At 59.9% G+C, this 21,366-nt stretch overlaps 1 protein-coding gene and 1 pseudogene across 1 annotated transcript; both read right to left on the bottom strand.

Annotated features, from left to right (window-relative positions):
• Positions 1-1,600: 1,600 nt before the first annotated feature.
• On the bottom strand, positions 1,601-3,262 carry LOC125621091 (kinesin-like protein KIF20B pseudogene; annotated as a pseudogene).
• A 1,772-nt stretch (positions 3,263-5,034) lies between these two features.
• Positions 5,035-20,935, bottom strand: LOC142069168 (DLA class II histocompatibility antigen, DR-1 beta chain-like). The gene is made up of 6 exons (XM_075119647.1): positions 20,747-20,935; positions 19,349-19,618; positions 17,921-18,202; positions 12,223-12,333; positions 8,875-8,898; positions 5,035-8,505 (listed from the first exon to the last, which is right to left on the bottom strand). Exons 1-6 carry the CDS (start codon positions 20,850-20,852, stop codon positions 8,492-8,494), a joined length of 807 nt encoding a protein of 268 aa, XP_074975748.1. The 5' UTR covers positions 20,853-20,935; the 3' UTR covers positions 5,035-8,491.
• Between the last annotated feature and the right edge of the window lie 431 nt (positions 20,936-21,366).

Here is a 21,366-nt window from a genome sequence, read left to right as displayed (position 1 = left end):
GGGGCCTCCACCCCCCGAAGGGGATGATGCCCCCCTGTTCTCTAGACCGGAGCGACTCTCCGCCAGCGTAAAACAGGAGGGTTTATTGACTGTCTGAACCCAGCACAGGACACTCTCAGGGCCTCAGGCCTGGCCTCCCTCAGCCCAGCACATCCCAGTCTCCCCTGCATCCAGGGGGGACCTGCCTGCTCCCTCTCTTCAGCTCCGAGCCCCCCTGCTTCCCAGCTGGGCATCTGATCTCACCGGCCCCAAGCCCCTCCCCCCCATCCATTGTCTCCTCTCCAGGTAAACAGAGTCGCCTGGGCCTCCTCTCCTCTCTTCGCAGCCCATTGTCGTCCCGCTGGCCAGACCCGGCTGGGCCTCCTGAGCTGGGCCTCCGGGTCACCAGTCAACGATCACCAGTTGCTGGGGTCTCCATTCTCCACGCCAGTGGTTGGGGTCCCAAGTTCCCTCCCTGGTCCTCTGTAACAACAAACTCCCTCTCCCATCACCTCCTTAAACCCGTAGCACCGAGGGAAACTGAGTCCCACCCCCTCTGCATGCAACCCATTGACAAAACCAAGAAAATCCCCCACAGGAAACAAGGAAAAACAGGAAACTCCCCCACTTCGTCACACTCCCCCTTTGCTTTCCCCCTCCCCCCCAGCCCATTGGCCCCCATGCCCAGTGGGAGCTGCCCCTGAGGCAGGGCGCCTGCTTGCAGACTCAGATCTGCCTGGTGCCTGCACAGCGCGGGGAGGGGGAGCCACAGGTGAGCAAGCCCCAGTCGTCAGCATCATCACAGCCACAGCCATTCTCTGTTTGGGGATTTCATTTCCCCGGGGCGAGGAAATCTAGCTGCTCTTCCCTTCCCGTAAGAAACCGCACACCTGCTTTGCAAAGACGTCCATGCATCCCTGTTCACTTGCCAAGTGTTTTTTCCGGTTGTTCATTTATTTTGTTAACTCAGTTTCAGAGGCAGTTTTAAAAGTCCCTTGAATTGTAGCTGGTTTTTGCCATTGGTCCAAAGGCACGTGGAAGAGGTGCAGACTTTTATTTCTGTGGGCGAACCCATCCGACGCGGAAATGTGAGTGTCGGAGCTAGGAAAGCTCTGCAAGGGTAAGGGACCCTTCAGGACATTGTCCTCAAGTCATTCCTTCTTCTGGGCATCCCACTCTATTGTTCCCTCCTGCAGTGACAGTGATCAGTGTCTCCACCCACGGGGGAGATGGTTTGTTTTTTCTAAAAGCAGTTAGTTTATTTACTTTATTTTATTTTAAGAATTTAGAGGCAACACCCAAGACAAGGAAAATAACCAGTGACTTCCATGTAGCATTTCACATTGCTGGCTTTCTTCTCCTCAGAGGAACACGTGCTTCACATTTCCACCAGACTGAGTCCTTCTGTTGTCCCATTGCTGGTCTCCTTTGCCGTTTGTCTTTCAATAGCAGTTCCAGGGTTGTCATAGTCTTTTACTGTAGCTTCTCAATGGGATATTAAGTCCTGTAGCCTACTGATAACATCCTCTTTTTGCTCCACCATCTGCATTAGCTCTTGAATCCGGTTATTCACTGTCGTCATTTTCTCAGTAGCTTCTTCAAGTTGTCGGGCAGATTCACTTTATTTAATCACCTGCATTTCAAGCTCGTCAGTTCTCCATGTCAGCTCTTCTTTGGTTTTAGTTAGTTCAACGGTAACTTTCCCCAGTTTTTCTTCAAGCCAAGCAGTCGCTTCCTGTGGGTCTTCTCGGGATCCAATATACCTGCAACCTCCTTCTGCCTGCTTCTTAATATCAGTGACATCATCTTGCAGAGAATCAATAATACCCTCAAGAGCAGTACACTTTTCGGGATCTCCATTCTCGCCTCCTTCCAGCATTCCAGCTCTTTCATTACAGTGGGAATTCTTCATCTCCTGTTCTTCATCCAGGTTTTTGGCACATTCATTTACCAAATCCTCGTAGATTTCCAAGCGTTGTTCAGAATCTTCTTCCAGCAACTCTTGATCCTGAGAAAGGCATTGCTTGAAAACTGTTTCCCGTTGAGCAAAATACGGAGTAAATTCTTGTGTGCCTTCTTCATGAATTTTTAATTCCAAGATTAATTTATCTTTGCTTTCATTGATCAGCTTGCTTTCCAAGTCTTCTATTAGAGTTAGTAGTCTCAGATACTCTTCTTTTCCAAGAATTACTTTCTTTTCCTCCTCCTCATTTGCCATCTCTTTTGCCAGATCATGCTCTTCATGTGTGTCATTGTTATCCACAGTTAAATGCTCATCGTCTTCTATCACATCTTCCAGGCTCCTGTCCCAAAGTACAGGGGCTCTTTTTCTTGCTGCCTGCATTTTCCTGTCAGCGTTATTTAGGAGAGACGCGTCTCTTGCAGACTTCTGGACAACTGGCCGCTCTTGGGGAGCGTTAGAAGAGTCTTGAACACAAATTTTTGGGGAAACTGCTGAGAGCTTGAGCACATTGAGCGTTTGTCGCACGCAGCAGCACACTGGCTGATGTTTACCATCCTATAAAGCTTTCCTCTTCCCCTGAAAAAGCCTTGAAGGAAGCGAGTGTCCCGAAATGGTACGTGCAGCAGCAGCTTTGGCTGTTGACTGTTCTTGAGTGCATGGAGGCATTTGCCTAGAATCAGTAGAGAAGTGTGAATATTTCCACTCTCTTTCAATCTATCACCCTCATTGCGCGTCTTGGAACGTCTTTCTGAGCCAGCCAGACCACAGAGCGCCACTTCACTGACTCGGGTTACAGCAGGAGCTTCACGATCTTCCGTCTTTAGCCTTTGAAGAGTGGATACGCTGCGACTTCTACGGGAGTGAGGATCCCGCTTGCTGCAAGCAACACTCTGGTGCTTCAGCCCGAGCTGCAGAAGTTGAAAAGCTGCTTTTGAATCCGAAAACTGAATCCACGGCAGATCTTTCACATCAGAGCAGCCTCTGATGTCTTGGGCAAGACACGGCACCCTTCTTTTCTGGTCATTTGACCCTGGGAGCGACACGTGGTAAACGCACTTGTTGTCAAGCTCACAAAAGGACACCCAGACAGAAGACGTCCTGTCACTTGCCACGCTCGCCCACGGTCGGTGGTTCAGGGTCTTTTCTGGGTTCTTCCAAGTCTGCAGATGATTCGGAAGTTTTGCTGTGAGTGTTGGTGCTGTTTTGCGAGTCTACCTCTTTCGCTGGGTGAAGGATTGAATATTTCACAGCAATGTCTTCTCTCACTCGGTCGTTAGTCGGCCTTATATCATCTCTACGGCCAAGGGGTGTGAAATCCATCTCTGGACACGCTTTGCCATCTCCCACAGGGGTCAACCCTGCAGCCACTCTGCCTCTAGGCTTGTTCTCTGTCCGCGCCCCCTACCAGCCCCTCTGGCCTCCCCGGGATCCCCCCTCCCGTTACTCCCGGTGGGTCTCTCTTCTTTCGCCAGAGCTTCGCGTGAAGGAAAGTCTGTCATGGCAGCTTCTTCGCTCTGTCATGTATTTAATTGTGATGTATTTATTAAGCGTTAATTAATGTACTGGGGAGTCCCCCTTCGGCCCAGCACCAGACACCATGTTCTACCCTCTGGGCCCGAGGGGAAACGCCCGGCCAGGTCCGTGTCCGGCAGCGGGAGGAGCTGGAAGGAGATCCCAGGGGCTGAGAACGGCGGGGGAGGGGGACGCAGCTAGGTCACTAAGGGGCTAGAGGCCCCGATCCTGCAAACGTGCCGAGCTACGAGCTGGTGAGCGACCCCCTGGATTATGTGAGAAGCCGCGTGTGCTGACGTGCTCTGCTGGTTTCGGGTCAAACTGAGCCCCCGCACCCAATGCTGCGTTTCCCCCCCACACCCACTCCAGCAAGGTCCCCCCAGCTGGGCCCCGGCGGCCCCATCGCCATAGGGCTTAGAGCTCCCCCAGCTCTCCAGTGCTCCCCTGTCCCAGAGTTGGGGGGCGCAGGGGGCTCCCTGGAGGAGAGGGGCCGACCAGCCGAGGAGCTGGGCTCAGAGGTGTCCAGGCAGGTGCCCGGCGCTGGTTGCGGTAGCAGCCCGGGGAGGGGCGTTTTAAGGGGTGTGAACTGTGAATGTTGATGGTCTCTGTGTTGGGGGGTTACAGGCCTGGGGCCAGGGGATCCCCGGAATCGCCCGAGCCAGGGCTCTAGGGTGTGCAGTCCTGGGTCTCTGAAACGTCCCCCAGGTTCTGCTCAGCCAGCCTGGCCTCCTGCGTAACTCGGCCCCGGGGATTTCAGCCGGGATCTCTGCGTCCGGCCTCGCCCGGAGCTTGTCCTGATGGGCTGTACGTCCACCCGGCTATAGCCCAGGCTGGCCCCCCAGACCGGCTGTGACTCGAGGTCGCTCCATGAGTCAGTCCCGAGTGACCCCGGTTGGGGACCCGGCCCTCCATAGCCAGGCCCTACAACCGCCTGGAACTGCCCTAGGACCCGGCCTGCTCTTTGCTCAGCCTGGCCCCACCAAGGTCCCCCCACCATGGGACCCTGCCCTCTCTGACAGGGGTGGAGGTGGGGGAGCAGGGCTGTGTTTCCCCCTGAGGTCCCCCCATGTGTCTCCTGCCCTGGGGGAGGGTCTGTCCCTTGCAAATGCCCAGCTCTAAAGACAAGATCTTGTGGTGGTGGCAGCCGTTGCTGGGTGGGCACGAGCTGGGTGGGCAGGGGGGAGAGGGCCTGACCCCCGCCCCAGGGGGAGCAGCTCGTGTTTACAGAGCCCCTGGATTCCCCCCACTGCTGCTCACACCCTGTCCTGTTCTCTGGAGCCCCGTGGGGCAGGCTGTCGGCTCTGGGATGGGATTCGCTATGTGTCAGGGAGTCCCCGGGCGATGCTCTGGAACTGCTCCCCACAAAGCCAGACAGGACTCTGGGGAAGTCTCCTCTCTGGGAGCAGCCTGTCTGCAGGACACACAGCTCCCCCGGCTTCCCCCTTCCTGGGTCTGACCTCGGAGCATTCAGCCTCCTCTGCCCCTCCGTGCGCTTCCCCCCAGCGAGTCCGCCCAAGCAGGGTCCTGGGGAAGCCAGAGGGTCCTGCCCCCCAACTCCGTAGTCAGACGTGACTCTCATCCAGCCGGGGAAACAGAGGTTTATTAGATGATAGGAACATGGTCAAACACAGAGCTTGTAGGTGCAGAGAACAGGACCCTTCAGCCAGGTCCATTCTGGGGGCCAGTGAGCCAGACAACCCCGTCTGCACTTCACTCCTTGTCCCCAGCCAGCCCCAAACTGAAACTCCCTCCAGCCCCCTCTCCTCTGGGCTTTGTTTCTTTCCTGGGCCAGGAGGGCACCTGATCTCTTTGTTCTCCAGCCCTTTAGCTCTCACCTCACAGGGGGGAAGGGCCCAGGCCATCAGTTGCCAGGAGACAGAGTGTCGGCCATTTATGTACCCTGGCCCTTTGCTCTGCAACAATTACACCCCCTAAAGACTTAAGAACTGCCTTGGTGAAACTGAGGCACCCCTACAGTATTCAGAGGAAACATTAAGAACAGTCCTGCTTCGTCACACTATGGGTCTGTGCTGGGGTGGGATGGGGCAGGGGGATCCCTTGGCCTGGGGTCCCTGGAGGGAGCAGCATTTGCTGATGCCGTGGGGACAGGGAGCGACCCGTGTCTGTCTCTGAGAGTGTCACGGGGGGGTGCTCCGTTCACCCCCATGGCAGCACCCTCTCCATAGAGCTCAGAGGGGCAGGGAGCAGGAACATGGGGTGTGGTGGTGGGAATCCAGCGGGGAAAGCGCAGGATGGCCCTGATTTCTTGGGACGTGCCTCACCCATGAGGGAGGGGACTTGTCCGACAGACCCCCCGCCCCCCCCACACACACCCAGAACCCGCCCCCAGGAAAGCCGGCCGCACAGGGTCCTGCTTGGGCAGGGATGTCTGTATCCGTGACCCGCAGCCTGTCCCTCCGTCTGCACCCCGAGCCTGAGCACCTCCAAACCCCCATCCTCAGCCAGGACCCCTCATTCCACACCAGCCCCACTCCTCTGACTGAGCACCCCAGATGGACAGACAGCCCCCATGCTTGTCTCTAGCATGTGGGGGGTGGGGGGCTGGGAGCCAGGGCTCCTGGGTACTTTCCTAACACTGCGAGGGGAGTGGGGACTAGCGCGGGGGGCTGGGAACCAGGACTCCTGGGTTCTATCACAGTTCTGTGGCTTCTGACAAGTCGCTTTCCCTCAGTGTTCCCCTCTGTACCATGGGGTGAGGACACCGACCGGGGCTGCATTTCACTCGTAGTTTATTCCTCTCCAGTGCAGGTGTGGGGCTGGGCCAGGCCCCCCGGATGCCGGGTGGTTTCGGGTGGAAAGTCCCTGGCACCGAAATAACGCCCGCCCATGGGACCCTGGTGTCTCACTGACGCACCAACAAGCAGGACGCTGGGCCGGGGTTAGCACCTCCGGGGCTCGGCCAGGGGCAGCGCGGCACCGACCGGGCATCACCGGGCGCCGGGCAGAGTCGGGGCGGGGAGCAGAGTGTGTTGGATGCTGCTGGGGCCCGGGGCTGGGGGCTCAGAACCATCCCTGGGGGCGGGGGGGAGTGAAACCAGGTGAGGGGGAAAGCAGACGTCAGTCTGTCTGTCTGTCCGCCCACAGGCTGCCGGGGTGTGAAAGGACGTAGAGAGTTAACCCTTTCGGGGTCGCGGGGCCTGAGAAATGTCTCCACTGGGCTGTGGGCAATTGCACGGGGACTTTCCGCTGACACGGGATTGATGGCCCTGGACTGAAAGGCCCCATGTCCCGGCCCTGGCCCCCTGAGCCAGCACGTCCCTCCCCCCCAATCCCGGCCCTTCAGCGCAGCCCTGTCCACTTGCCCTCCCTGACGGAGCCTGTGCAGGGAAAGCCCAGCGAGGCCGCGCTCGAGGGCTGGAGTCTGGAGGGGCCCGTACTCAGAGCTGGGCTGGAACCCAGGAGTCCTGGTGCCCAGGGCTGGGCTCTGTCTGGCCAATGGGGCTGCCGTAGCTGCACCATAGTTAGGTGTGACACAGACTTTGGTTAGCGCAGAGGCAGGATGGTGAATAGCCGGGGCGGGGGTGTGGCGGGGGGCAGGAGTAGGGCCGGGATGGTCCGTGTGGGGCGCTGGAGAGAGAAGACTCCATGGCAGGGGGGTCTTGGCCAGCAGAAGGAGCAGCGGGCCAGGCTCTGAGTGACTCACACAGATTCATGCCCTGGCCCTGTGTCCCCTCCCGCGGGGACAGCCCATGGGAGCAGCTGACAGGGACGTCCCCACGGCCTCATCTCCCCGCTCTCCGGGACACTCCCCCACCAGGGTCCCAGAGCTCTTTGCACCCCGATAGCACTGGGGCCAATTTCCCCCACAGAAATGCAGCCACCGCTGGGGTGGGGCCTGGCAGCTGGGAAACAGCACCCAATGGGAGCGGCGGGGAAGGGCCAGGGGAGCATGAATGGCCATGGTGGGGCAGGGGCTGGGGTCTCCCCGGCAGCCCTGGGGCAGGGTAACAGCGACAGAGCAGGGCCGGGCTGGGGGGAGGGGGAATGTGAGCACCCAGCCCACATATCGCCCCAGAGGTTGCGGGGTCCCGCATAGCTGGGACCCCACAAACAACCCCCACAGCGGGATGTGGGACTCTCTGACTGGGATGGGGCTCCCGTGTCACTGGTGAGTCTCTGGGCCCCTGGGGGGATGGGGCTGTGACTCCCTGGGGGGTTTGGGCTCCTGAATAATAACTGCCCTGCCCCATAGCCCAGCTCAATGACAGCCCCCCCATCCCAGCCCGGCCCCGTCGCTGACCCCAGGCCAGGGTGTCCGTGCTCTTGGGGTGCCCCCCAGGCTCACCAGGGGGACGGGAGCATCCCCCCCTCTGCAGCTGCCTCTCCCCTGGGGAAGGAACCGGTCTGCACTGGCACTGGGAACCCACAGCCTCCCCCAGGGGTCACCCCCACCCGCAGAGCCCCCCTCTGGGGTCCTGCCCCCTCCCTCCCGTCAGATCCTGCCCTGCCCAGGGCCCTCCCCAGCACAACAACCCTGATCCCTCCAGCCGCTAAATGGCCCCATGGTGTGTCTGGGGAGTCCCCTCCCCCAGGGCAGCTGCTCTGTGCCCTGCGTCCCGCTCCCCCCAGCCAGAGCCCAGCGGGCCCAGTGGCCCCAGCCCTGTCCCGGCCCCGGGGGAGCAGTGAGCACGGAGCCGGGGGGGCTGGGGATGGTTTATTAGGGTGCAGCAGTTCTAACAGCGCCCGGCCTCGGTCCGGCTTCCCCCCGGGCTGTGGAGCAGCGTCCCCCAAAGGTTCCCCGAGGGCCGCGGGGTCAGCGAGAGGGAACGTGGGGCTGGGCTGTGGCAGGGAAAGGGTTAACGCAGGAGGGGTCGCCCCCGTGGCAGACCCTGCGGGGACTGAGGGGCAGGGACGGGTCCCCAGGCGGGGGCAGCGCGGGCTGGAGCCGGGCAGAGCGCGGGGAGCAGACGGGGACGGGAAGGGACCAGCCCCAGGTTCTGCATTCTCCGGGCTGGGCGAGGGGCTGGGAGAGACGGACGGAAACTCCTGCCGGCCGGGGGGTCCGACGCCCAGGATCTAACTCAGGAGCCCTGCAGGGAGAGGGGAGAGAAATCAGCCCCTGGCCATGGGGCTAGCGGGAGGGACGGGGGATTTTCTCTGCCAGGCCCCAGGGCGCCCCCAGGGACTCTGCCCGGCAGCCGCAGGGCTGGGCGATGCTCGGCAGGACCCAGGACCCTCTGCCCCCGGGAGCAGCTCGGGGATCGGCCTGAACGAGGACTGAGGGAGCCGCAGACTCCTCCTCCGCGATGCCAACGCCCCATTGCCCAGCTGCCCCGGGGCTGAGCCGGGCGGGTGTCATGGGCCGAGGGGCAGAAGCAGCCGCCCCACGGGTGTCCCAGGCAGCCCATGGTCAGTGTGGGGGGAGGTGGGTTTAACGGGGGGAGGGGAATTGAAATTACCTGCAGGTTGGGGAATGGGGCGCCCTGAAAAAGAAAGAGAGACATGGTCAAAGCTGTGGGCAGAGGGAGCCGGATCCTGGGGGTCAGAGCTCCAGCCCCCGCCCCATGGCATGGAACGCCCCTCACTAGGACCCCAGCCCCCGTCTAACCCCCAGACCTGGGGTTCCCCCCTAGCCTGTTGTCACGGAGTCCCTTGGCGATGCTCTGGAACTGCTCCCCATGAAGCCAGTCAGGACTCTGGGGTAGTCGCCTTTCTGTGAGCAGCCTGTCTTCAGGACACACAGCTCACACAGCTTCCACCTTCCTGGGTCTGACCTTGGAGCATTCAGCATCCTCTGCCTCTCCGTGCGCTTCCCACAGCGAGTCCGCTCAGGCGGGGCTCCTGGGGAAGCCAGAGGGTCCTGCACCCCAACTTCGCAGTCAGACGTGACTCTCAGCCAGACAGTAAAACAGAAGGTTTATTAGACGACAGGAACATGGTCTAAAACAGAGCTTGCAGGTGCAGAGAATGGGACCCCTCAGCTGGGTCCATTCTGGGGGGCAGTGAGCCAGACAACCACGTCTGCACTTCACTCCATGTCCCAGCCAGCCCCAAACTGAAACTCCCTCCAGCCCCTCCTCCTCTGGGCTTTGTTCCTTTCCCGGGCCAGGTGGTCACCTGATTCCTTTGTTCTCCAACCCTTCAGCTCTCACCTTGCAGGGGGGGAAGGGCCCAGGCCATCAGTTGCCAGGAAACAGGGTGTCGGCCATTCTCTGTGTCCAGACTCCTGCACACACATGCCCTCTAGGGCTCTGCAATGATCATACACCCTTACTCCACCCCCTAGATACTTAAGAACTGCCTGGGGGAAACTGAGGCACCCCCACACTATTCAGAGGAAACATTAAGAACAGTCCCACTTCGTCACATCTCTCCCCCCTTCGAGATCGAACTGAGCGGGGTCACTTTAGCCGGTGACCTGGGGAAGTTCGAAGCCACCAACATTCCCATGGATGCCCCAGCATCTCTCCCATTCCTTGGTAGGAGTTACACCAGGCCCTTCCAGTTTCACGCCCTCCCTTAGGTCAGGGGTGGTCGATAGCACTTGCAGGCCGCATGTGGGAAGGTTTATGCAGCCCATGCCCTTTGGCCACCCCAAGAATGTCTCCCCATTGACCATCACCTTCTGCTCCCACTGGAGGTCCGGGGGGCCTGGCCCCAGGAAACTCCACACAGACATATAGGTTGGGGTCAGGAGTGGGAGCCTGTCCACATCCCCAACCATCTGGCTGACGGAGTCTAAGGCCTTGGGACTCAGCAAGGGAGCTAGACACCGGGGCTTTTCCGCAGGGTCCCCTTGGTTCAAATCGCCAGCCTGCTCAAAGGCAGTGAGGTGGGCATCCAAACCCCCCCCCTTAACCAGGGGCAGCAATTTAGTCTCGAGGTTCCCTGCGGAACTGGCCCCCCGGGGTCTATCCCCACTCACCCCTGAGGGGTCCCCTAGGCCTCTCCGCTCCCCCACCGCCAGTTCATGCTGCTGCTGCTTCTGCAGCTCTTTCTCGGGCTCTCGCTGTCTCTCACAGTCCTCTTGCTCTCTCAGACTCAGCTCCAATCCCGTCCGTCTCGATCCCCCGATGGGGAACCCGATCGTGAAGACCCTCGTCTGGTCGGGGACAGGAGTCTTGGCGATGCCTGGCTCCCGCTTCAGCTGCTCCCAGATCCTGCTATAGCCCCAGTTGGGGTCAGGAATCTGTTCCTTAGAGCGGTCATCCTCCTCCAGCTGCACGATTAACTCTGCTTTGGTGCACTTTCCAACGCTCAACCCTCTCTTTTTGCACAGGGTTACAATGTCCTTCTTAAGGAGACGGTGACAGGCCATCACTCCGCTCCTCCCAAGTTGTTGTGGACTCACAGGCCCGTGTGTTCTCAGCTCCCCACGGTTTCCAGGGAGAACCCCTAGTGTGCCAGCCCTTCTCGAGGTCACCACCTCTTTGCCAGGGTCGAGCTGCAGACTCCTCCGCCCCTTGGACTGCTCGCTGCAATCCCCAGGGGAACCCTGTTACTGCACAGTCCTCGCTGGTCACACACTCCCAGGGGTTAACCGCCCCCCGAAACCGCTCCTCTCTGAGCCTTCAGCAGGCCTAGTCCTCGGCAATCCCCCTTCGTGTTACTGCTCCCCAGTCACTTACTGCAGGAAGCGCCATCCACGGGGTGCAGTACATCCCACCGCTGCCACCAGTTGTCACGGAGTCCCTTGGCGATGCTCTGGAACTGCTCCCCATGAAGCCAGTCAGGACTCTGGGGTAGTCGCCTTTCTGTGAGCAGCCTGTCTTCAGGACACACAGCTCACACAGCTTCCACCTTCCTGGGTCTGACCTTGGAGCATTCAGCATCCTCTGCCTCTCCGTGCGCTTCCCACAGCGAGTCCGCTCAGGCGGTGCTCCTGGGGAAGCCAGAGGGTCCTGCACCCCAACTTCGCAGTCAGACGTGACTCTCAGCCAGCCAGTAAAACAGAAGGTTTATTAGACGACAGGAACATGGTCTAAAACAGAGCTTGCAGGTGCAGAGAATGGGACCCCTCAGCTGGGTCCATTCTGGGGGGCAGTGAGCCAGACAACCACGTCTGCACTTCACTCCATGTCCCAGCCAGCCCCAAACTGAAACTCCCTCCAGCCCCTCCTCCTCTGGGCTTTGTTCCTTTCCCGGGCCAGGTGGTCACCTGATTCCTTTGTTCTCCAACCCTTCAGCTCTCACCTTGCAGGGGGGGAAGGGCCCAGGCCATCAGTTGCCAGGAAACAGGGTGTCGGCCATTCTCTGTGTCCAGACTCCTGCACACACATGCCCTCTAGGGCTCTGCAATGATCATACACCCTTACTCCACCCCCTAGATACTTAAGAACTGCCTGGGGGAAACTGAGGCACCCCCACACTATTCAGAGGAAACATTAAGAACAGTCCCACTTCGTCACACCTGTTATTACAGTATTGTAATTCCCTGCCCCAGGATCCCCGCCTTGGGGGAGGGGACGGGAAAGGCTCTCAGCCCCGGGGTACGGGCAGCTCCCTGCACTGCGAGGGGTCGGGGTCTCTGTCCCACCCCGGGGTCTCGGCCGGGAGAGGGGAGAATGGGAGCTCCCAGGCTGGCCCTGGGGCCCCCCACTGAGATCTCCCCATGGCCCCTGCTCTGTCCCTACCCTAAGGGTGGGTGTGGGGTGGAGATCTGACCCAGCCCCAGCCGACTAGAAGTTGGGAGGCCCCTGCCAGGCTCTGAGCAGCCCCTGCTGTGGGGTGGGAAGGAGCCTGCAGCCAGGCCCACATCCCCCCCACAGAGAAACCCTGGTGCCCCGACCCCGCCCGGAGCCATTCACCTTTCTTATTCTTCAGGTAGATGAGGAGTCCTGGCACCAGGAAGATCAGCCCCAGCACGAAGCCCCCGATGCCCGTCAGCATCTTGCTCCTGGCAGCATCAGACTGTGCCTCTGTGAGACAGGGAAAGGGGAACGGGCAGTCGGGTCAGAGCCAGAGGACTCCGGGCCAGGCTCCCGTCAGCACCAGGGACCAGCGCCAGCCGGGGCAGAGCCCGGGGCATAGCCCGCAGGTGCAGCTATGGGACATCAGGGCTCCTCCCGGTCTGTGATTGTCACGGAGTCCCTGGGCGATGCTCTGGAACTGCTCCCCATGAAGCCAGTCAGGACTCTGGGGCAGTCGCCTTTCTGTGAGCAGCCTGTCTTCAGGACATGCAGCTCACTCAGCTTCCACCTTCCTGGGTCTGACCTCGGAGCATTCAGCATCCTCTGCCCCTCCGTGCGCTTCCCACAGCGAGTCCGCTCAGGCGGGGCTCCTGGGGAAGCCAGAGGGTCCTGCACCCCAACTTCGCAGTCAGACGTGACTCTCAGCCAGCCAGTAAAACAGAAGGTTTATTAGACGACAGGAACATGGTCTAACACAGAGCTTGCAGGTGCAGAGAACGGGACCCCTCAGCTGGGTCCATTTTGGGGGGCAGTGAGCCAGACAACCACGTCTGCACTTCACTCCATGTCCCAGCCAGCCCCAAACTGAAACCCCCTCCAGCCCCTCCTCCTCTGGGCTTTGTTCCTTTCCCGGGCCAGGTGGTCACCTGATTCCTTTGTTCTCCAACCCTTCAGCTCTCACCTTGCAGGGGGGGAAGGGCCCAGGCCATCAGTTGCCAGGAAACAGGGTGTCGGCCATTCTCTGTGTCCAGACTCCTGCACACACCTGCCCTCTAGGGCTCTGCAATGATCATACACCCTTACTCCACCCCCTAGATACTTAAGAACTGCCTGGGGGAAACTGAGGCACCCCCACACTATTCAGAGGAAACATTAAGAACAGTCCCACTTCGTCACATCTCTCCCCCCTTCGAGATCAAACTGAGCGGGGTCACTTTAGCCGGTGACCTGGGGAAGTTCGAAGCCACCAACGTTCCCATGGATGCCCCAGCATCTCTCCCATTCCTTGGTAGGAGTTACACCAGGCCCTTCCAGTTTCACGCCCTCCCTTAGGTCAGGGGTGGTCGATAGCACTCGCAGGCCGCATGTGGGAAGGTTTATGCAGCCCATGCCCTTTGGCCACCCCAAGAATGTCTCCCCATTGACCATCACCTTCTGCTCCCACTGGAGGTCCGAGGGGCCTGGCCACAGGAAACTCCACACAGACATATAGGTTGGGGTCAGGAGTGGGAGCCTGTCCACATCCCCAACCATCTGGCTGACGGAGTCTATGGCCTTGGGACCCAGCAAGGGAGCTAGACACCGGGGCTTTTCCGCAGGGTCCCCCTGGTTCAAATCGCCAGCCTGCTCAAAGGCAGTGAGGTGGGCATCCACACCCCCCCCCCTTAACCAGGGGCAGCAATTTAGTCTCGAGGTTCCCTGCGGAACTGGCCCCCCGGGATCTATCCCCACTCACCCCGGGGAGGTCCCCTAGGCCTCTCCGCTCCCCCACCGCCAGTTCATCCTGCTGCTGCTTCTGCAGCTCTTTCTCGGGCTCTCGCTGTCTCCCACGGTCCTCTTGCTCTCTCAGACTCAGCTCCAATCCCGTCCGTCTCGATCCCCCGATGGGGAACCCGATCGTGAAGACCCTCGTCTGGTTGGGGACAGGAGTCTTGGCGATGCCTGGCTCCCTCTTCAGCTGCTCCCAGATCCTGCTATAGCCCCAGTTGGGGTCAGGAATCTGTTCCTTAGAGCGGTCATCCTCCTCCAGCTGCACGATTAACTCTGCTTTGGTGAACTTTCCAATGCTCAACCCTCTCTTTTTGCACAGGGTTACAATGTCCTTCTTAAGGAGACGGTGACAGGCCATCACTCCGCTCCTCCCAAGTTGTTGTGGACTCACAGGCCCGTGTGTTCTCAGCTCCCCACGGTTTCCAGGGAGAACCCCTAGTGTGCCAGCCCTTCTCGAGGTCACCACCTCTTTGCCAGGGTCGAGCTGCAGACTCCTCCGCCCCTTGGACTGCTCGCTGCAATCCCCAGGGGAACCCTGTTACTGCACAGTCCTCGCTGGTCACACACTCCCAGGGGTTAACCGCCCCCCGAAACCGCTCCTCTCTGAGCCTTCAGCAGGCCTGGTCCTCGGCAATCCCTCTTCGTGTTACTGCTCCCCAGTCACTTACTGCAGGAAGCACCATCCACGGGGTGCAGTACATCCCACCGCTGCCACCAGTTGTCACGGAGTCCCTGGGCGATGCTCTGGAACTGCTCCCCATGAAGCCAGTCAGGACTCTGGGGCAGTCGCCTTTCTGTGAGCAGCCTGTCTTCAGGACATGCAGCTCACTCAGCTTCCACCTTCCTGGGTCTGACCTCGGAGCATTCAGCATCCTCTGCCCCTCCGTGCGCTTCCCACATCGAGTCCGCTCAGGCGGGGCTCCTGGGGAAGCCAGAGGGTCCTGCACCCCAACTTCGCAGTCAGACGTGACTCTCAGCCAGCCAGTAAAACAGAAGGTTTATTAGACGACAGGAACATGGTCTAACACAGAGCTTGCAGGTGCAGAGAACAGGACCCCTCAGCTGGGTCCATTTTGGGGGGCAGTGAGCCAGACAACCACGTCTGCACTTCACTCCATGTCCCAGCCAGCCCCAAAGTGAAACCCCCTCCAGCCCCTCCTCCTCTGGGCTTTGTTCCTTTCCCGGGCCAGGTGGTCACCTGATTCCTTTGTTCTCCAACCCTTCAGCTCTCACCTTGCAGGGGGGGAAGGGCCCAGGCCATCAGTTGCCAGGAAACAGGGTGTCGGCCATTCTCTGTGTCCAGACTCCTGCACACACCTGCCCTCTAGGGCTCTGCAATGATCATACACCCTTACTCCACCCCCTAGATACTTAAGAACTGCATAGGGGAAACTGAGGCACCCCCACACTATTCAGAGGAAACATTAAGAACAGTCCCACTTCGTCACAGTGATCATCAGAGATCGGTCTCCGGCTCTGCAGCGCGAGGTCTGACATCCTGCCCATTGTCAGCATGAACTAGTCGAGCCCTGGATACTCCTGTGAGCCACAGAACTGGACAACCCCTTTGTAAACCTTGCTCAGCTCTTGGGTCCATTATATCCTGTGGCTGTTCGTTCCACAGGGGAACTTCACAGTGTGTGGAAAAAGTCCTTGCTTTTCCCAGGTGTGAATTTGCCCCCTCCGTCGAGCGTCCCCTTGTCCTTGTGCTGTGAGACAGGGAGAACAGGAGTTCCCAGCCCAGGTCAATAGATTTGGGTTAGCAGGGCTCAAACAAGTGCTCTAAAAATTGTGAGTAGGGTCGATGCTTTTGCTAAACACAACGTAAATGTAAAAATCTGGATGTAACTGTTAAAATTTTAGAAGAAAGTTTCCCCCCGCAAAAGCAGTGTCCTTTTCCAAATCAGGCCAAACCTTAAATTGCTAAAACCATTGACTCTCTTCCGCAACAAGAAATCATTTGTGTGTGTACTTCCATGTGCAATTCTCCCATTTGGCCAGGACAAAAACCAGATGGATCATGGCGTCTTCGTACGGATGATCAAAACTTAAATGAAGTCTCTCCAGCTGTTACAGCTGTTGTTTCCAAAATCCCTAATCTAATTAATCTGTAAATCCCAGAGCAAAATAAGTTTCTACCATTGGCACCTGTTGGGTTTGAATATAACTATAAGCTTTAGAGAATGAGTTCAGCACTTCTGGAAGAGTGCTCCCAGGGTGGACACACATCGGTACTTGACCCCGAACCTAAATTCTCACGAGCGTTGACATGTAAGAAATACAGCAGCAAATGAATTCCATGCCACTGAGCAGTCAGCACACCCCCCCTCAACCCACGTAGCAACTAAACTAGCACCCTGGATTTCAACTCCGCCCAAGGAGTATAAAAAGCAGGAAGTGAAATTAAAGTTTCAAATAAAACCAAAGTTACCAATAAATACTTAAAAAGAAAAGGAGTACTTGTGGCACCTTAGAGACTAACCAATTTATTTGAGCATAAGCTTTCGTGAGCTACAGCTCACTTCATTGGATGTATACTGTGGAAAGTATCGAAGAAAGTACCCACCTGCGGAAGTGAAGAAACAGATTGATAGAGCCAGAAGAGTACCCAGAAGTCACCTACTACAGGACAGGCCTAACAAAGAAAATAACAGAACGCCACTAGCCATCACCTTCAGCCCCCAACTAAAACCCCTCCAACGCATTATTAAGGATCTACAACCTATCCTGAAGGACGACCCCTCACTCTCACAAATCTTGGGAGACAGGCCAGTCCTTGCTTACAGACAGCCCCCCAACCTGAAGCAAATACTCACCAGCAACCACATACCACACAACAGAACCACTAACCCAGGAACTTATCCTTGCAACAAAGCCCGTTGCCAACTGTGCCCACATATCTATTCAGGGGACACCATCACAGGGCCTAATCACATCAGCCACACCATCAGAGGCTCGTTCACCTGCACATCCACCAATGTGATCTATGCCATCATGTGCCAGCCATGCCCCTCTGCCATGTACATTGGCCAAACTGGACAGTCTCTACGTAAAAGAATAAATGGACACAAATCAGATGTCAAGAATTATAACATTCAAAAACCAGTCGGAGAACACTTCAATCTCTCTAGTGACGCGATTACAGACATGAAAGTTGCAATATTACAACAAAAAAACTTCAAATCCAGACTCCAGTGAGAGATTGCTGAATTGGAATTCATTTGCAAATTGGATACAATTAACTTAGGCTTGAATAGAGACTGGGAATGGCTAAGTCATTATGCAAGGTAACCTATTTCCCCTTGCTTTTTCCTACACCCCCCCCCCCCCCCGCCCCTCAGACGTTCTTCTTAAACCCTGGATTTGTGCTGGAAATGGCCCACCTTGACTATCATGCACATTGTAAGGAGAGTGATCACTTTAGATAAGCTATTACCAGCAGGAGAGTGGGGTGGGGGGAGGTATTTTTTCATGCTTTGTGTGTATAAAAAGATCTTCTTCACTTTCCACAGTATGCATCCGATGAAGTGAGCTGTAGCTCACGAAAGCTCATGCTCAAATAAACTGGTTAGTCTCTAAGGTGCCACAAGTCCTCCTGTTCTTTTTGCGAATACAGACTAACCCGGCTGCTACTCTGAAACCTGTCAATAAATACTTCCAAGCGCTCGGAGCAGGAAAATGGAGCGTCCTACGGAAAACCAGCAGGAACCACTCCCGTATATTGATGGTCAATCCAGGAGGGGGCAAGAGACTCTAACACCATCGAGGAGGAGGCGAGTAAGTCTGGAGGTGTAACTGGCACGTGGGATGTATGTTTAGGACTTGTATATGCGGTGACATGTATAACTTTGTTGGTAACCTTAATAAAACTGCTAAAAGACAGATGCTCTCGTATGCGTTGGGTGCCTACGGCTCCATGTGTTCCTATGGGCTCTAAATCCAGAAGAAACAGAGACAACGTTGTGGAACTTGAGACTGCAGCCCAGAGCTGAACCCACTGGAGTGCGATTCACCGTAAACAGAACGAAAGGCTACGGCAGACAGTGCTTTGAAGTCTTGCCTTGGGCTGGTATTTGTGGGGGCTGGGTGACCCAGAGGCTCTTACCCCAGTTCACGGCGAGGGGGCCCCGCAGGCTGATGTGCTCCACCTGGCAGGTGTAGACGTCCCCGCGCCGGGGGCTCATCTCCAGCATCACCAGGATCTGGAAGGTCCAGTCTCCGTTCTGGAGCAGCTCCGTGGACACCACCCCGGCCGTCTGCTCCTGCCCGTTCTTCAGCCACTTGATCTCGATCCCCGAGGGGTAAAACCCCGTCACGGAGCAAACCAGCAGGTGGGAGTGGGGCCCAGACCCCGATGTCGTGGGGGAAACTTTCACCTTGGGCTGAACTGGGGGGAGGGAGAGAGAGCTGGGAAAGGGTCTGGAGATGGACGGGGGCTCAGAGAGAACAGGGGCCCCTCCAGGGAAATACTCCCCCCAACCCCCGCATGTGCCCAGCACCTGCCTAGGGCGATGCCCCCCAGGGTGTGTGGAGTCCAATCCCCCCAACCGCACACACGGTGCCGTTCCAGGACAGGGCATCCGACCCCCCCAAGACACCTGGCAGCTGCCCGGGGCAGGGCACCCGGGATGTGTAAGGTCCCGTTCCCCGGGACACGCCCAGGACAGACGGGGCTCCCCATGGTGTGTGGGGTCTGATTGCCTGGCCACCCCGTTCCCCCCTCACTGCCCTGGGGTGGGGCTTCTCTCCTGCCCCCCGTTGCCCTGGGCAGGCTCCGGCAGGAAGGGCCCGAGGGGAGTCGCGTCCCGTCACCCCCATGGGGACAGAGCCGGGGACGGTCTGACCCTCGGGGCCCCGGGAGACGGGGTCTCAGCCAGGGACCAGGGGCTGCGCTGACCCCTGCCAGTGGGGACCCCGAGGGGGGAGGGGCAGGGTTGGGGGGAGGGGAAAGTTCTGCCCCATCGCCCGGCCCCCCCGAGCCCAGGAAGGGGGGTAGGAGCTGCAGCAGCCGCCTGCCCCGAGGGGGGTCTGGGGGGGGGACGGTGGGGGCTGAACCCCTCAGAGGGGCGGGGGGGGCTGGGAAGGGGGAGGGGTCACCGGTCCCCCAGAGACTGACCCCGGGTGGGGCTCTGCTCCCTGCCGACAGGGGGCGCCGCAGCCAGACCGGGGCAGGGCGGGGCGGGGGGGGAAAGGGGAGATTCCCCCCCGTGACCCCGCCCCAGCGCCTGCTGCCCCCCCCCCTCCCGCCGTGGCGCGAGACGTTCGGTCCCCCCCCCCGGGGTGCAGGTGGCGGATCGCGCCCAGCGAGGGGAGGAGGGGGCGGGGCAGGGCGTGTCCTGCTGCGGCCCCGCCCCCACGCTCCCTCTCCGGCCGCGCCCCCTCGGAGCCCCGCCCCCCGCGCTCACCTCTGCGGCCCCGCCCCCTCGGAGCCCCGCCCCCGCACTCACCTCTCCGGCCCCGCCCCCTCGGAGCCCCGCCCCCCGCGCTCACCTCTGCGGCCCCGCCCCCTCGGAGCCCCGCCCCCCGCGCTCACCTCTGCGGTCGACGCTGAACTGTCGGACCGCCCCGTAGTTGTGCCGGCAGAACGTGTCCACCGCCGCCCGCGCGTCCGCCAGGATCGCCGGGTCCTTGTTCCAGAGCTCGGCGTCGGGCCGGCCCAGCTCCGTGTCCGCCACGAACACCCCCAGCTCGCTGTCGAAGTGGTCGGTCTGCTGCCGGTCGTAGATCCCCCGGACCACTAACCGGACCCGCCCGGTGCCGTTGGTGAACAGACACTCGGCCTTCGCCTGGTACAGGAAATGCTCTGGGGGGGGCGGGCCGGGCTCGGGCTCAGGCTCAGCGGGGGGGGGCGGGGACAGCCCGAGCCCCGGGACCCCCCCAGCTCCGCCCTGGATCCACTGGGCGCCCCGGGAGCCCGCAGGTCTGGGGGGGGGTGACAGTGACGTGGGGAGACGCGGGGGGGGCGGGGGGACACTGAGCGGGGGGGACACGGGGGGAGGGGCGGGGTAGAAGGAACACCAGAGAAACGGGGGTGGGGCACAGGCGGGGTGCGGGGAGACTGAGTCACGGGGGGCACAGCACAGATGGGGGGCGCAGGGGGGCGGGGAGCCAGGCCGGGGGCACTGACACGGGGGCTGGGGGCCGGTTGCTGTGGGGCAGGAGAAGGTCCCGGGGTCTGGCTCTGGAGCAGCCTGTTAATGTGGATTGACTCCAGGTTCCCCGGAGTGGGGAAGGGTGTAAAAGGGAACGATTCTCTGCATTGAGTCTCACCCCCATGGGAGGGGCCTGGTTCCCCCCATGGCCCCTCCCCAGCCTGGGACCCCCCCAAACACTACACAGGGAGCCGGAGCTCATGGAGAAAAGACAGAGACCGACACACCCAGCATCAGCCCAGGACAGGGCTCCCCGGGTGTGTGGGGTCCAATCCCCCCCTCATACATCTGCTGTCTGCCTGGATGGGTCTCGCCAGGGCATATGGGGCTGATCCTCCCTGATACACCCAGCGCCTGCCCAGGCTCCCCGGGGTGAGTAGGGTCTGATTCCCCCAATGCACCCGTGACCAGGATGGGGCTCCCCAGGGCATGTGGGGTCTGAACCCCTTGATACACCCAGCGCCTGCCTGGCATGTGGCTCCCTGGGCATGTTTGTGGGGTCCAATCCAACCTCACAGATACACACAGCACCCACCTGGGCCATGATCCGCAGGGTGGGTGGGGTCCGATCCCCCCCCCCCGATACACCCAGTGCCTGTCCAGGATGGAGCTTCCTGGGGCGTGTGGGTCTGATCACCCCCCTCCCCCAGGATACACCCAGCGCCTGCCCAGGACGGGGCTCCCTGGGCACTGGGCAGTGCTTAAGTTGTGCCAGGGCTGAGCCCCGGCCCCTCTTTCATTACAGATTAAGCCCCCGGGGTGCTGGGGTCTCTGCTCACCTGGGGGCTCCGTGCAATGAGCCAGGTGGGTTCTCAGCACCGTCAGTGTCACAAGCAGAGCCCCAGCCCAGGGGCTCCCGGCCCCCAGGATCCGACCCGCCCCCATCGCAGCTCAGGAGGGAGAGATCTGGAAAGTTGTCGGGACCCCCCAGCCTGAGACCTTCTCTGCCCAGCTCCGAGCACCAGCCCCAGGATGCTGCCCACGGCCCCGGGGATTGGGCACCCCCAGCCCAGGGGCCAGGCAGCATCAAGTCTGGGCAGCATCATCTGTTGCCGGGCAGAGCCGTCCCCAGCAGGTCTCGGTTCCATACTTCTCCCTCGTAGGGGGCAGAGCAGGGTCTGGGGTCGGGCTGCAGGACTCGCCTGGTGCCTGCCATGGCCCCGGGGCAGCTGGAGAGCGGGGCCAGCCCAGGGACCAGCCCCCACCAGAGCAGGGCCCCCAGCAACAAGCCTGGGACCCTCCGTCCCCTTCTCCTGGTGCCTCGACCCTCTGCTGCTGGCTGGGGCAGGCCAGGTCTGTGGGGGAGGTCTCTGGTTGTGGATAAATTTAGGCCCAGTGGAAGGTTCGGGGCTGGCCCCACAGGCAGAAGTTCTGAGCTTCCCCCACCCCCACCCCCACG

The sequence above is a fragment of the Caretta caretta genome, chromosome 14 (genome assembly GCF_965140235.1).
Source record: "Caretta caretta isolate rCarCar2 chromosome 14, rCarCar1.hap1, whole genome shotgun sequence".
Taxonomy (NCBI): Eukaryota; Metazoa; Chordata; order Testudines; family Cheloniidae; genus Caretta; species Caretta caretta.
Note: the sequence above shows the minus strand (reverse complement) of the source record. Positions and strands in the feature narration are given on the sequence as shown.